Here is a 16,714-nt window from a genome sequence, read left to right as displayed (position 1 = left end):
TACCGGGGGGCCCACAGGACCAGAAGGTCCAACTTCACCATCTTTGCCAGGAGCACCCTAGTAACACAGAGAGACAATTGGTAACATGAGGCAGAGAGCATTTGTGTAGATTTCTGCCTTTGTTATTCTTTAGAAGAAAATAGAGTTACCCTCTGCCCAGGAACACCAGCATTTCCTGCTTCTCCAGGCTTTCCATGGTCACCCTAAGTAATAAATTGAAATTATTCAAAATAATTCAATCAATTCATTGAACTTGCTAAAAAAATATACCTTGATCTCCAAATGAGGATTCTGATGAGATGGTTAACATTTTACATCATACTTACACTGCTACCTTTGGGTCCTGGAAGACCCATACTCCCTGGTTGCCCTCTGATCCCTATGGAACCTGGAGGACCTGGTCGGCCATCTTCCCCTGAAGCACCCTACAGCATTAACAAGAAACAGATAAGTGATAGTTTTAAAATTCTCACCAGATTTATCACCATATACAAAATATCACTTGTATTTACTTACTATACAAATTATATATGTACATATATGTGCAATTTCTTTTTACTAGTCTATAGTCACTGCACAAAGTAAAAGGTTTCATTAGGAGATTGTATTCATGCACATAATGCATTTTTTAATCATATTCACCCACTGTATTCCTTTTCCCTTCTTATTCAGTAATCTCCCCATGGCTTTCATTAACTTATTTCTTATGTTTTCCATGCTCAAATTGAACAATGAGAATATACATATTTGTCTTCATAAAACAGGCTTATTTCACTCATATAAATTAGAAATCTGTCTGTTTTTAATTCAGTGAACCACGGCTGGGGATATGGCCTAGTGGCTAGAGAGCTTGCCTCGTTTACATGAAGCCCTAGGTTCAATTCCCCAGCACCACATATACAGAAAATGGCCAGAAGTGGCGCTGTGGCTAGCCTTGAGCAAAGGAAGCCAGGGACAGTGCTCAGGCCCTGAGTCCAAGGCCCAGGACTGGCCAAAAAAAAAAAAAAAATTTAATTCAGTGAACCAGAACTGTTGAATGTTGTTTGCTTATTAGAGAATCACTTAAGTACTTGGAGTATTTATAACAGAGGATGAAAATGATTTTTATGGTACACCAAAGTCTCATCTTCACATTTCTTAACATTCTCACAATAACAGAAGTTAATTACTTCTTTCATGTACTCTGTGGTAATGAATGTTTAGGATTCTAGTTCACACAGTTTATTAAAAGATAAGGTCTCAGAATATGCAAGCTGCCTGCATTCATATCTACTTAATGTTTTCAACATGAAAAATTGGAAATATGCCAGAACATACTAGAATAATTTTGCCAATGTTGAAATATATTATTTCAACTCTTTCACTGGAGAAATTTCAGACTTAAGCATTCAATTCAAATTGTATCTTTATATTTTAAATTTAAAATACACAGATATGAAGAATTTGCTACTAATGAGGACTTAAATATATAAACTTACAATACACAAACATGACCAATATCTTCATGATCAAATAAATTTACATTTTGTGTCTGGTAAAGAGGCTTTTATTTAAGTCATTTACCAATGGTCCAAGTTTTCCTTCAGGACCTTGCACACCAGGATTTCCTGTCAGACCCTAAAAGTGAAAAGCAATTGTCAATTTGTTGATGAATGAATTGAAGTACAGACTCTAACCAGAAAGTTACAGGCTTTCCCTCATCAAGTGGTAAAGCTATTAACACATATCCCCTTGAGAAAGGAGTAGAAATGACTGTACTTTGTACACATGACCCAACTAACAAACCAATATTTAGATTTAAAAACATTAAAACAGATGTTTCCAGGTAGTAAAAAGCAAACTAATTTTTTGTAATCCTAGAAAACTACACATTTCAATGCTCATGAGGATTTCTTCCTGGGGCAGATGATGGGGCAAATACCAGCAGCATACTCACTCGAGCACCCGGAAGTCCAGGTTCACCTGGACGCCCTGGGTCCCCCTGTCCCCCTTTAGGTCCTGAAGAACCCACTGGGCCGCGTTCTCCTTGAGCACCCTATTACAAAGCAAAGTGGACAAGGTAGAATTTTTAAAAAGAGGAATACAGAGCACAAAAGCAAGTAGAAGATAAAATATACAGTCAAATAATTTTCACTTGGGGCTGGGGATATGGCCTAGTGGCAAGAGTGCTTGCCTCGTATACATGAGGCCCTGGGTTCAATTCCCCAGCACCACATATACAGAAAATGGCCAGAAGTGGCGCTGTGGCTCAAGTGGCAGAGTGCTAGCCTTGAGCAAAAAGAAGCCAGGGACAGTGCTCAGGCCCTGAGTCCAAGCCCCAGGACTGGCCAAATAATAATAATAGTAATATTCACTGTGCTTTTTGTTATAACTTTTATTCCTTGTAACACAATGATTTTTTCCCTCACTACCTAATGAAAGCTGGTTAAAGAGAGTTTTATTGAGAGAGTTAACTGGGAGTTTTCCTTAAAAATTAGTACTTTGAAAGAGTACAATTTTAACTAAAGGATATATGATATTTCCTCCTCGGAATTTCTTTTTTTTTTATTGTCAAGGTAATGTACAGAGGGGTTACAGTTACATACAAAAGTAGTGAGTACATTTATTATCAAACTTGTTACCCTCCTCCCTCATTCCCTCTCTTCTTTCCTCGCCTAGTTACATGGTTGGTTTATAACTTATTGTCTTGTAAGTATTGCTGTTGCATTGGTTCATCTTTTACCCTGTGTCTCACTATTTTGATGTTCCCTTCCCTTCTCTAACTCAGACAAACACATATACAATGCCGAGGGTACCAAGATCAAATACAGTAACAACAGGGGCTAAACCATAGGGAAGAAAAACAAAAGAAAAAAGAAATAATTTCACACAGTGTGTTAAAACAACAATGATAAACCTCTTGTTTTCATTACTATATGATCCCATTTTCTTCTAATAATTATCGTTCTCTAGGACTCCTAATGAAAAAAAATTACAAAAGCATGTAGTTAGGCAAGACCTCTGCTTCCACATTCTTTATAGACCTAAATTCAAGTGTCCTAGTTCCATATCATCCACACTGATAGATGGAAACTTGTGGAACATCATCCACACTAGTATTAGCAATAGTGGAGGGGAATCTCACCTTTGGTCCAGGTAAGCCATCAGAACCTGGAAAACCACGATTGCCAGGAGCACCCTACAAAGTATCAAGATGAGATTCTTAATTATTGTTGGAAGCTCTGTAATGAATGAGTTGCTTTTTAACTTTTAATTCTTAAGTTTTAGTAGCTGTAACTAAACCAACACAACAGATAAGTATAAGGAAAAAGTATTTGATAGAGAACATTTAAATTTTGAAGGATATGTTAGTGCTAAACTAAGTATTTCTTCATCTCAAGAACCATGGGTGCTCTATCAATTAACCCCTAGCCCTGCTTTTCGCTAGATTTTTTGGCGATGCAGCTCACAGATTTTTCTGCCCACACTGGATTTGAGTTAATATCCTCTGGAACTTAACCTTTCGAGTAGCTAGGGTGACAGGCTTGAGCCACTGGTGCATGGTTGAAATCAAGAAATATTCTTCATAATTCATTGTAAAATAAGCACACAAAAAAGCTAATATGAAATGTGAGTTCAAATCAACACCTATAGCTATTTACATGTATTAGTATTGTCTTATATTAGAAGCCACTGATTTCTCTGAAATGCTATACAAATATGAAATTATTGTTGTTTTTTTTCAGACTTGTTTCCTTACATGCCAGTCATAGCAAACTCATTTAATCTTCAAAAGTATCAAATCCTATTCTTCCCTACCCACTCCCCCCACCCCCCCAGCTCAGTAGTTACCACTTTTCACTGCTAAGAAAGTGGTTTCTTCCAAGTTCTTTTGCAGGCTCATCTTGTTCATGTTTCAACCAAAGTACTGTCTTCTGGGAGGACTTTATTTCCCAACCATCTAGCAATATAACATCACTTTACTGTCCTCCAATTGCAATTACTCTACATAATGTTACCCCATCATTTAACAAATGTATAGAACGCCTATTACTATTATTATCAATTTGCTGATTTGTTGTTTGTCTTTACCAAAATAAACTCATTACTAGTCCCCACTAAAGGCTCCATGAATGTATCCTAAAGGGAAGATTGGCAGGCATTGAACCAATATTAGCTGAACAAATCATGAGTAGACAGTTGAGACACAGAAAACCATACTATATACCCTTCAAGACACCTGTATCATTTCTCTTAACTGCTTTTTCTCTATTATTCAAAATGCACTGCTGTTCATTCACAATGTGTTGTTTTATTTACCCTTTCTCCCATTGGACCTGGAGGACCAACTGTTCCTGGATCGCCTCGAGGACCTCTTTTACCTTCTTCACCTGGGGGGCCTATTGGACCCTGAATACCATGTGGCCCCTGTTAAAACAGAAATACAGTTGCTAGGAAAAAGAACTATTTGACAAATGAGCTGTTGTTGCAAGACTTATTTAATGAACTCACTAACAATGTTTAAATTGTTAAATGATTTCATAAACTATTTCATCCCAAGGTATTATACATTCTATTTTTATTTTAAACCTTGAGAATATTGAGTTGTATACTTCTAAACAATATTGATAGTCATATCATTAACCAAACCAAGGCTTACAGGTTCTCCTTTGGGGCCAGCTTCTCCTTTGAAACCCGGAACTCCTGGATCACCCTAAAATAATAAATAACAGTTTTAAGAACTAGGGGCATTGAGCCAGTCCAACTAGCTCTAGGTAATTAAAATAAACTTTAATTTCCAACAGTTGAATATGCTCTAAATTACTAGTATAATGAAATCATTTTATACTTTGCAAATCTAGAAGGATGTATGAATTTTCACAAAATCTGGTATGATCTGGTAACCATTTATTTCATAGTGATCTTCAAGGGAGCCATTTTTCAAACACTTTGCTTTTTCATGAATGCTACAATAATTAGAATTATTCAGTTATTCAAATCTGATAGTCAAACTTAGGTCAAAGACATAGATTTACCTAGCATTTATTATATGGCATAGCAGTATTTACTCAACAACAAAGTAAATTTGTATTCTATTTCTTCAGAATATGGCAATTCAAATAGTATATGTCACTTTTAGAATATTCTAGGCTTTTGTGAATTTGTCTCTTTAAATAGTGATGGTAGTTTCAGTTGCAGGAACCTGATAATCAAATGGTAAAATCAAATGTGACATATCAGAAACACTCAAATTTTAACAGCTGCATCATTACCATTTAAAAGCATTTATCAGTATGATCAAATATACTTGAAAGAGAGTCTAAAATACCTGTTTAAAGTAGTACTGGAAAAGAAAATATTTTTACTATCAGCCTAAAAGTTCCATAAGCACAAGTTCTCAATGTGTTGTGTGTATGTTCTTCAATGTTAAAATATTAAAATTTAATACATTTTAAAGATGTTCAACTTAGAATTTAACCATCTAAATTACGCATTAACATTTGACATTCGCTGTACAATCCTTTCAAGTCAGTTCCCCCATCAGAGTAATTCAGGTTATCTAGGATGCATTGTATCACTTCACAAGAAATTTCTCTGGGTACTCTTCATTGGGTTCTACTGAAGAATTACAGTTCTTTGCAAAAGACATTACCGGCTGTCCTCGAATTCCCTGAGGTCCAGTGCTGCCCTGAGGGCCAGGGGATCCCGGAGGCCCTGACAAGCCAGGAGGACCCGAGGTCCCTGCGGAGCCCTGTTAGACAGCAAGCATGACGTAATGATAAGATTGTAAGCCATGGTCAGTATCCAAAGGATCATTTCCCTCTGAGCTAAGCAGTTACTTACCGTAGGTCCTTTGGCACCTGGTGTACCATCAGTTCCCATTGCACCCTAAAAGGTAAACAAAAAGCTTTTGAAGTCCTAACCTATGGGGATAGGATGGGGAGATTTCGGCTGTATTCATGAGCTCCTTTCTCTCTCAAGAGCAGGAATAAATGTAGTGAAAAAAAATAGATAAAACATGTGGAATAAACATGGGAAATTTTTTTCCTTGTGAGTTTTAACCACTCATTCGGAATTCTAAAAAGAAACCATAGGAAGATAAACTGCATTTGTCTGATGTTATAAGTAATGTCTGCCATTCTGGGCTAATCCTTAGATGTTTGAGGAACTTACAGGAAGACCTTGAGAGCCTGCGGGTCCTGGAGGCCCTGTTTCACCTCTCTGTCCCTGGGGACCTTCAGGACCCCGTGCCCCAGTGGGACCTGCTTCTCCCTAAAGGAGGCAAAGGAAAGGTTAATGTAAGAAACATATGAGTGTTATAGTAATAAATTGATTTCCTCCAGAGTAAAAAGGCTTTTGTTTCTTTTTGTTCTGGGTTGTACTGAGGATTGAATCCAGCTTGCTAGACTCAAGTTGTACCACTTAAGCTGCACCTATGGCAGAACTTTACAGGAAAAACAGAATTATGGGTAAAAAAAAAACACACCCAGGAATATTATGGTGTTGGGAAGGGTGGAGGAAAGAGATAAGGAAGCAGACAGAAAAATAATTTCTGGAAGAGATCATTTTGTTACCTGTTTGAGTTTTACTGAACAACATTTAGTATTCCAGAACTAGTCTTACACTGTCTAGTCGTATAGAGTAGAAGCTATAGCCACGGGCTGTATAAGCAGTGTTTGCCAAAAAATGTAATTAGTAGTTTGAAACTCTTACATACTAAGAGCAGAAACTACTTCCTGTTAACTAATAAGCCTAGGCTTAAGTATTTATTGTGTCCTTATTTTCCTCCCAGAGCGATTTGTGGAAACTGTCTTAGGAAAGATGAAGGAATTATGCATATTTGTGTAAGCATATATTTGGTGGTTGGGCAAAGAAGCAGTGTTGTGAAGATCTGTAGCTTAGGGCTAGGGCTATAATTCACTGGCAGGGGTCACACTTAGCATGTGGGAGGCACCAGGTGTGATCTCAAGGAAGGGGGGGGGAAAGGAAAAGAAAAAGAAGGAAAGAGGGGAGGGAGAAAAGAAGAGTAGAAAGAGGTAGAACACAGGAAGAGAAAGGGAAATAGAAGAAAGAGGTGGGGTCTTCAACTTCAGGGAACAGATCAAAGAAGGAAGTAAAAGGATTCTTCATGAAAGCAGGGATTGACCACAGAGATGCCATCTTATAGTAACTAACCCCTTCCTTGTGGCACAGAGTTTAAAGATAGCATTTAAGACAGTATATAATAATCTGAGCGGATGGTTCTCATATTTCAAGGAATATTGGAAATGCCCATTTCTTTTCATTTCTAAGTCCAAACTCAATTTAGGTAGCATGAGTAATAAAAAGACTGAGGGCTGGGGATATGGCCTAGTGGCAAGAGTGCCTGCCTCAAATACACGAGGCCCTGGGTTCGATTCCCCAGCACCACATATAAAGAAAATGGCCAGAAGTGGCACTGTGGCTCAAGTGGCAGAGTGCTAGCCTTGAGCAAAAAGAAGCCAGGGACAGTGCTCAGGCCCTGAGTCCAAGCCCCAGGACTGGCCAAAAATAAATAAATAAATAAATAAATAAATAAATAAATAAATAAATAAATAATAAGATGAAATAAATAAATAAATAAAAAGACTGAATACATACTTAGCATACCCTATGCATTATGTACTATGCTACAGATTTACATAGATGACGTCACATAGCGTTTCACAGAATTCCATGAGAAGACAAGGCATAGGGGGGCCAGATGACTGCCATGGCCACACTTTTCTAAATCTAAATCTGACAAGGAAACCCATTCTTTAGGATGAACGGACACAGAAGGTGAAAGTCAACCAAACTTTGTTGTTTAAAAGCTGAAATTCTTGTTCAGAATTTATTCTCTGCCTTATCTGAAGTACTATCTTCCTACTGTGATCTTGTAATTTTTTCCCCAACGTATGAGAAAAAGAACCAATAGTGACTGGAAAAGTGCAATGGAAGCAGAATAACTCATTCCCACAGGGAAAACCAAATCTCCTCCTGACTCACCCTACTGGCTGCAAAGGGAATGACAAAGGAATGGCCTGCATCCTGTGAAAGAACAGCCTCTTTCACTCTCATTTCAACCTCCTACTGTTTACTACATTCGGCTGTTAATTACTGGCTGACACCCTCTCACAGAACATTGTTCCAGCTTGGTTTAAAACTTTTATTTCTGATAGTAGTTTCAATTGTCTGGCTGTAGAGTCCAGATAAGTTCTTTGGTTTTTATAACCTTTGACTATGAGTACTTTTGCTATAACTACAGATTATGGTTTTCCCCACTATCATCACATGTAAGGCAACTACTATTCTAAGGTGTTTCTTTATGGAAGTATAACTTTCAGACTTTTCAACTAATAAAATACCAATGTATTTGGGGACAGGCAATAAAGTGTCACTAAATATGTCACCAAGTTACCTTCATTCCAGGATTTCCTGGAAAGCCTGAAGAGCCAGGTATCCCAAGAGGACCCTATAAATAAAAAACAAAGAGTAATCAGACATGTATTTAACCCATATTTTATTAAGTCCTTCCCCCATCCTCTGGCAACAATCTATATTTTGACACATAGGAATAATCTGTTTAGTCCTTTAACCACAAAGACAATTTAATATTATTTTGATTATCTTCCAATGTTTAATCTAATAAAGTAGTGTTCAAAGATACGCAATAGTAGTGAACATAATAATTGGGTTTCCTAATTATACCAAATAAAGTTAATTCAGTTACAATAATAAATTGGCCTAAACATATGGCTCTCGAGAAAAGTACTTCCTGTATATGAATCAGGTAAGAAGAAAGTAAGAAGTTTATAGAAAACTATATTTTGTACAAAACTTAATATATTGTTTTTATAAAAGTGATTTCTAAGAAACATCCAGATATTTTTTCAAGCAGTAACAAATGGATATGTATCACTGTACTATATTTGAAAAGGCAAATAAATAGTTCATAGTATTTAAATAATTGATTTCTAAGCTTGATTTAAAGGAAATAATTTTAGGATCCTATTCTAAGTACCTTTAGTTCTTCTTTGAGGACTGTTTTTGAAAACAATCAGTTTTGAACTAATAAAAGTTCTTTCAGTGTTTAAGATTTATCTTTGTTATGTATTTTATTTGATTTTTATAAGTACTGATGGAAAAACAATCTTCATGACAAATAATGACAATATCTACTTTCCGTATATAGAAAAATGAAATTTTAATGTTTTTTCTTTGATAACTTCTCAGTATTATGCATGTTTTGTTCTGAATTATCTTTCTCCAGATCTATGTCTCTCCTTTCTCTCTTTCACTCTTTCCCCTCTACTTCTTTCTCTGCTTTTCCTTCACTCTGTGCTGTCTCTCTCTTCTGTTTTCCTTAGCACGTTTTGTCTTGTGTAGCTTGATTCAACTTTTCCTGTTTGAGCAAGATAAACTGTTCCATTGACTATGTAGTCAGTATATCTACACTATTAGTTAATTAGCAAACACTCTCAATCACATATGGTATTATGTCTTCTAGATGTCATTTTATCTTCCTTTTCAAAACCAGAGTGCTACTATAAAAATCCTTTAATTTTATGTGGGAAAACATATATGTGAATCAACTATTACATAGAAGGATCATTGAATTGTTAGGCTACTTAAAACCATTTACTCAGCTTTGCTTTCCTAGTAGCATGATAATTCAAGTGTCTTTGAAGAATGAAAGAAGGTATTTTGATTCCCCACTGTATTTCCATAGGTTTCTCTTTTCTTCTTGTCAAGATGATACACAAAAAGTTGCACTTACATAAGTTAGGTAATGAGTACATTTCTTTGTGAGCAGTATTACCTCTTACTTTGTTTTCTCCCAATTTTTCCCTCTTGATACCACAGATTGTTCATTGAGTATCATTGCTGAATTAGTTCACCCTTTGTCCCACTATCCATAAGTTTCTTAAGATCATTTATACCAGTGCTACAGTAGTTAGTAAACAACTGACGCTGTGCATCCAACTATTTCAAGAAAGAGACAGGCTAAAAAGCAATAGATGTGTCAGAAACTTGGCGAGTTATATTGTTTTGCTTTTTGATAACTTACTATTAATTGCTTAATATATGTTCCAATTTTTATTGTTAGTCCTGCGGCTTGAACTTAGGGCCTGGGCACTGTCCCTTAACATCTTTGTGCTCAAGGCACTCTACCACTTGAGCCACAGCACCAAGCACCACCTCTGGCTTGTTATAAGTACTTTATTGGAGATAAGAACCTCACATACTTTCATGCCCAGCAGGCTTCAAACCACAGTCCTCAGATCTCAGCCTTCTGAGTAGCTAGGCATGAGCCACCAGTGCCCAGCTCAGACTTTTTATTTTTTTTATTTATTTTTTTTTTTGGCCAGTCCTGGGCCTTGGACTCAGGGCCTGAGCACTGTTCCCTGGCTTCCTTTTGCTCAAGGCTAGCACTCTGCCACTTGAGCCACAGCGCCACTTCTGGCCGTTTTCTGTATATGTGGTGCTGGGGAATCGAACCCAGGGCCTCATGTATACGAGGCAGGCTCTCTTGCCACTAGGCCATATCCCCAGCCCCGGCAGCTCAGACTTTTTAAAGCATGAATGTTAACATTAGAATTTTAGAAGTCTCTTTCAAAGTAGTTCAGGAATAAATGGAACAAAATGTAGGCGTATTGTTGATGCTGAAATAAAAAGCAGAGTGCAGTGAATATTAGCACTCCTTGAAACCTCATTGTTTCTCATCTCATATTATACTTCTATCCCAATAGCTTTATTTATTGCCTATATACTATCAATACCAAGTCTACTTCAAATCTCCACTCTGAGTTCTACACTGGAATGTCCAATAAAAAAATGAACTGATTTCTTCCACCTTAAACCCAGATTCACACATTATAGTCTTCGTCTTTCTGTATTCCCCATCTTAGATAAACTAGATCATCCACCAAACTCCTTAAACCAGAAAATTAATACACTATGGCTTTAGACATCCTTAGCAAGCTGCTTCCATTACCACTGCAATCATTTTAGCTCATATCCTTCTATTTTTCATTTAGGCTTCTCCTTACAATATTCACATTCTGTTTTAGGTATCTTTTATAATAGTAGAAGGTTACTAGCAGACAGTCTATCTGGTCATGACATTTCTATGATTATTACCCCAGAATGATCTCTCAATAACCACTATAAGAATAAAGTGAAAAACTCTTTAACACAGTAAGTATGGCTCTTCACCATCTAGCCAGCTCCTGTCTCCCATTCCCATTACATCCCCCTAGCTTTTTGCTCAGCATGCCATGTTTTTATTCACCTATCTTCCTGTCATGGATGAAAGAATGCACTGGTCCATTTTATGTGTTATCTTTTCAAGATTTGACTTGAAATGCACTCATTCTGTCTTCCTTTATATCCTTCTCATTTGCAGATTTAGGCATTCCCTCCTGCATTTTTATACTTCATCTGTATTCTACATTATGGCAATTAGTAATAGAATAATACAATGATATTAATTAGAATATCCAATGTTCAGAGAGAAGAATTTTGGTTATTATGTTCTTTACTCCAAATATCTAAAACACAGGGGTTGCTTGGTAATCTCTTGTTAATGTAGAAATGAAAGAATAAATCAAATAGTGAATGCATATCAAAGCAATATAACTCACCATTGGCCCTGGTTTTCCTGGCATACCGTGAGCACCTCGTTGTCCCTAATGAAAAAAGAAAAAAAGACAAGGTGACAAGGTAAGACTATACTGACAACATTTTCTCATAATTTGTTTGCTATATAGATAATTACTGCATTGAGAAACTGAAGACTAAATAAGTACTGATAAAAACTATTATTGAGATAACAGCAATGAAATCGAGCATTACACAAAGCTGTTAATGCAGTAATAAACATATCTCTCCTAATAGTAATAAGAAATAAAAATCAAGATTGAGAAAACGAAACTGGTAAGTTTTTTTTGTTAATATATCAGCTGTGATCAAGTGAGCTTAGAGATGAGACTTCGAATATCTTGGACTTCTTAATTACTAGATTAATGAAAGGAGGAACATTCTCATATAAACAAACAAAGCTAAAACCCACGCACAAACAGAATTCCTTAGGTTTCATCCAGATCCTATTCAGAACTAAAGCATTCATTCTTCAGCTGGAAGTGCTAGTTGCTGAGGACCCACAGTTAAAACTCTTGCAGGAACTCTTCCAGTTAAAACAAGCTAGTTTCCTTAAATCCTTCCTTAGGATGGATGACATAGTACAAAAGATTGACTTCTGTCCAAGGCAAATCTGAAGAATTCCATAATCCCTCTGCGATTCATGGAGGGATTTGCTACAACTGAAACCCATTTCAGTGTCTTCCCTCTGCCCCTGCTATTTAATTCATTCTTTCAAAAATAGAATCTCTAACACTACTTCCTGTCAATTTTGTGGATTGTAGTAACTGACTTAAATTCCTTGCCTAGGAAAACTGATGTAAGACCCAATGATCAATGGTGCCAGAGCTGACACCCAGAAAAAGCAGATTTTAAATTTGATTTATTTTGCCAGTCCTGGTGATTGAGCTCAGGGCCTGAGCACTGTCTCTGGCTGCTTTTTTGCTCAAGGCTAGCAATCTAAAACTTGAGCCAAAGTGCCACTTCTGGATTTTTCTATATATGTTGTGCTGAGGAATCAAACCCAGGGTTTCATGTGTGTGAGGCAAGCACTCTACCACTAGGCCATATTCCCAGCCCAAATTTGATTTTTTAATCTGGATTCCTCACTGATCAACCAGTGATCAGTGGAATAGGAAGTCACTTTGGCACATGGTAGTAATGCAATGGTAAATACTATCTCTAAAGATGAACTGAAATGGAACACAAGCATAAGGAAATGGACTGGGGGTATTATAACTCAGGCACTTGATAAGATTTAGGGAAACAGTACTTGTATATGTGATAGAATTTCATGAGCCTTGAGTATATCCATTGGAAAAAAATATTTAGGAGGATGACAATGACTGAAGTTGGGTAAGGGATAGTGTATACTAATTCTCTTCCTAGGTCTCAGAATTTCAGGCTATAATGGCTAATAATTTACACTTATACTTTTTTCCAAAAGAAAAAGAGGTGATATATGTTAAAGGCACATCCTCATTTAAAATGCAAAATTGAAGGAGGTGAACTCCACTTTCCAGCATACAAAGCAGCAGGCATACTTACAGGAGCACCTTGGGGTCCAAGTCTCCCCCTCTCTCCTGGCATTCCTCTCGGGCCCTGTGAATGGCAGAGGAGAAAGAACATCTCTTGAACTTGAATTCTTGGCTGGTTTGACTGCACTATTCCATCCAACTGAAATAATATGATTAGCTACCAAACAACAACCTGTCTAGCAGCAATTTGAGGTTTGCAAAGTTGTGAAGATACCTACCTTACCACTCTTATATAACTAATTTCATTTCATTTGAACACAGCCGAATATACAAAGCTACTGATGTGATCACTGTGCATGCAAAAATAATGGTATTCTATAGTTAAGAATAACTGTGAATACAGGCCTTCCTCTTTCATTCTAAGGGCTCAATTCTCTTGGTTCACAGTTGGTAATCAAGATTATTTCCATAGTTAACATATATTATCTATGCCTTTTAGTGTTTTTTACTGCAGCATTCTGTTCATGTAAAAATCAAAGAAAATTAAAACCAAAGAAATAAATATATGCCTGTATGTATCACAATAAAACTTTTTGTATAGTTAATTTATGCTAATAAAAGTACTGAAAGAAAAGAAATATAGGATGTGTCTATCTGAAAGTTTGGAATCACAAATGTGTTAGGTTATGATTTGAAGCTTAAAATCTCATTTCCAAAAGAAAAGGAAATTGAAACTTACCAGAGGACCCATAGCACCCATGGGACCAGTAGGTCCAGCTTCACCCTAAAGTAAAATTGAGATTTAATTCAGTTTGAGAGTTTAAAGTTGATATTAACATCACATTGCTTTGTATACATTATAATTTTGAAGGCATATTTTCGAATATTAAAAAGGTTCTTCAAATGAAAGATCTAATTATGTTGTCAGTTATTATTATTATCAACTTTTCTTGAAATTAAATGAGCTTAGGGACCAGTTATGTGAGATAGAAATCAAGTGGATCATGGTTCAAGACCAGCTCAAAGGAAAAACTTAACAAGACCATGTCACCCAGGAAGCTGAGCATATTAGGGTATATGTAATGTCTCAGCTAATAGGAGGACTAAGTAGCAGTGCAATCAGCAGCAAGTCCCCAAGCAAAAGCACAAGATCCTTAAATTAAGGACATGACTCAAGTGGTAATTCTCTTGTATAGCAAGCACAAGGTCTGATTTTAACCCCTAGTACATTAAATAAGTAAATATTTATACATTTAAATAATTAAATTGTATAGAAATAAGTCTAAAATAAATCTATGAATAGAGTATAAACAAGATTAATGGAAACTAATATACCTAGCCAGGAAAGGAACCATAGGCCTATGTCTGATATAGTTCAAGTAAAATACTACAAAGCTAAAAGTTTACTGTAATTTTATCTTAAAATCTACTATAGGAAACCTAGAAATAAAATACTTTGCCACATATGAAATCCACGCTGTTTCCCAGTATAACTCCATTTTCACTCCTTTGATAATTCCTATCCTTAGAGGAATAAATCAATTTTGGGAAGACATATGACTCAAAGTTCCCAGAATTAAAAGGATAGTACAATATAGAGCAAATTTTCTTCTATTTATTTATACTCCCTTTCCTCAAAAATTATTTAAAGTACTTCTGAAAAGCATGCAGGCTCATGAAACAGAATTGAAGTGTCTTGTGAGGTCAAGTTTAGGTTTTCCACATTTACCTTGGAACCAGTTGCTCCAATTTCACCTTTGGGGCCTTCAAGACCTTTATGACCCTGAAAAGAAATTGGTTAGTATAGAAACGATTTAATTCTGCAAGTAAACACTTAAATTTACTTTAGAGCTAACACATAGGTAGAAGGTTCATATAATTAGAAAATATGAGCTACAACTTCTATATCCATGAATAATTAGCAAGAAATTGAATTTTTTTTTTTTTTTGGCCAGTCCTGGGCCTTGGACTCAGGGCCTGAGCACTGTCCCTGGCTTCCTTTTTGCTCAAGGCTAGCACTCTGCCACTTGAGCCACAGCGCCACTTCTGACCGTTTTTTTTTTCTGTATATGTGGTGCTGGGGAATCGAATCCAGGACCTCATGTATACGAGGCAAGCTCTCTCGCCACTAGGCCATATCCCCAGCCCCAGAAATTGAATTTTTTAAAGAAAAAGTGAATTTTTTTAATGTGATGTACTCTCTAGTTAGACCTATGATGTACTAAAAATGTTTACTAAAGTACTACAGAATTTTTTCTACTTATTGTTCTCTAAACAGTGCAGTGTAACAGCTATTTACTTAACACTAACCTTACAGTTTGGATTCAAGGTAGACTAGAAGTAACTATAAATACATGACAATATTTTCGTAATTTATACACAAATACTGTGGCACTATATGTAAGGACTGGAACACCTGGTGGATTTGGAGGTTCCTGTTGGGGAGGAGATCCTAGAACCAATTCCTCTGGACATGGAGGAGCAGCTGCATTTTGTAACTAGAACAACAGTAAACATTCTGATCTACAGCTCATCTATTCAAAATGCAGACATATCAATGAATATTAATTGAATGTCAGAATTGCTTTCAGAGAAACAGGTAAACTAGAGACAGAGAGAGGGATTTAATATGTTTACTCAATATATGCTAGCTACATATTAAATATTCTGATTTATAACTGAAGTGCTCTGTTGCCTTCCAAGTCTGTGTTAACTGGGCATGTTCCATGACCTTGTACACACTACTCGAATCATGTCACATGACACATAGCCAAAGCAACAGGCTAAGCTTTTCTCACTCATGTATTCTCCTTTGTAGCACAGTATCCAGTACATAGTAAGAGCTCAAATTATTTTTCTATGACCCTACAGCACATTCTCTAAAGAATCAAAGAAATTAAAAACAAATGTAGAAGATCATTGTGATTTCAACTGACAAAGGGGTCATTAAGACTGCAAAAGATCCCTCATCAGACCCAGCTCAGTAAACCACAGAACCCGAGAGGCTTACAAGGGATTCAACTTACTCGGTGACCCTTCAGGCCTGGAAGACCCGGAGCCCCAGGAAAGCCTCGAGCTCCCTGGAGACAAGGAAAAATGCATAAGACATTTTAGAGTAATTATTATGAAAAGGAAATAACATACCATTTCCTAAAAATTATCTGATACACAGCTTTTCACCAATAAACTATAGAAAAAAAAAGAGTAGTATGTTCCATCTGTCAAAATATCTAGAAGATCAAAATTTTGCAAAGCAAAACACTGTTAAAAATGGAAATATGATTACATAACAGAACTGTGACTTACAAAAAGATATAGATTAATAGTAGCTAGTGATCTGATACTACTGATTTTCAAATCAGTTAAAATTTTTAAATGGTATAATTGCTATTATTATGAGTTAGAAACAACTAAAACAAGAAAACTAAATCCATGTAAAGGTTTAAGGAAACAATTCAGAAAGAAGTTTAAGTGAAAATATACTTTCTTTCCTTTATATTATGCTTCATGTTAGATTCATGCTTTTGTACAAAGCCAATATTTTTCATTTCTTCTTTTTTTTATTACTTCTGATATTGGCAGGAGATTATGATAGCATAGTGTTATTCAGATTTTTT

At 36.2% G+C, this 16,714-nt stretch overlaps 1 protein-coding gene across 1 annotated transcript in view; it reads right to left on the bottom strand.

The window, feature by feature from the left end:
- The window catches only part of Col5a2 (collagen type V alpha 2 chain), a 136,091-nt gene that overhangs the window by 29,941 nt on the left and 89,436 nt on the right, over positions 1-16,714 (bottom strand). Inside the window, exons 13-29 of the mRNA XM_048345108.1 lie at positions 16,124-16,177; positions 14,827-14,880; positions 13,837-13,881; positions 13,168-13,221; positions 11,625-11,669; positions 8,399-8,452; positions 6,154-6,252; positions 5,824-5,868; positions 5,633-5,731; positions 4,640-4,693; positions 4,300-4,407; positions 3,125-3,178; positions 1,937-2,035; positions 1,564-1,617; positions 327-425; positions 150-203; positions 4-57 (exon numbers count right to left, since the gene is read on the bottom strand). Of these exons, the coding sequence (XP_048201065.1) occupies positions 4-57; positions 150-203; positions 327-425; positions 1,564-1,617; positions 1,937-2,035; positions 3,125-3,178; positions 4,300-4,407; positions 4,640-4,693; positions 5,633-5,731; positions 5,824-5,868; positions 6,154-6,252; positions 8,399-8,452; positions 11,625-11,669; positions 13,168-13,221; positions 13,837-13,881; positions 14,827-14,880; positions 16,124-16,177 (1,125 nt within the window). The remainder of the gene's footprint in view (positions 1-3; positions 58-149; positions 204-326; positions 426-1,563; positions 1,618-1,936; positions 2,036-3,124; positions 3,179-4,299; positions 4,408-4,639; positions 4,694-5,632; positions 5,732-5,823; positions 5,869-6,153; positions 6,253-8,398; positions 8,453-11,624; positions 11,670-13,167; positions 13,222-13,836; positions 13,882-14,826; positions 14,881-16,123; positions 16,178-16,714) is intronic.

This window comes from Perognathus longimembris, chromosome 4 (assembly GCF_023159225.1).
Source record: "Perognathus longimembris pacificus isolate PPM17 chromosome 4, ASM2315922v1, whole genome shotgun sequence".
Classification (NCBI taxonomy): Eukaryota; Metazoa; Chordata; class Mammalia; order Rodentia; family Heteromyidae; genus Perognathus; species Perognathus longimembris.
Note: the sequence above shows the minus strand (reverse complement) of the source record. Positions and strands in the feature narration are given on the sequence as shown.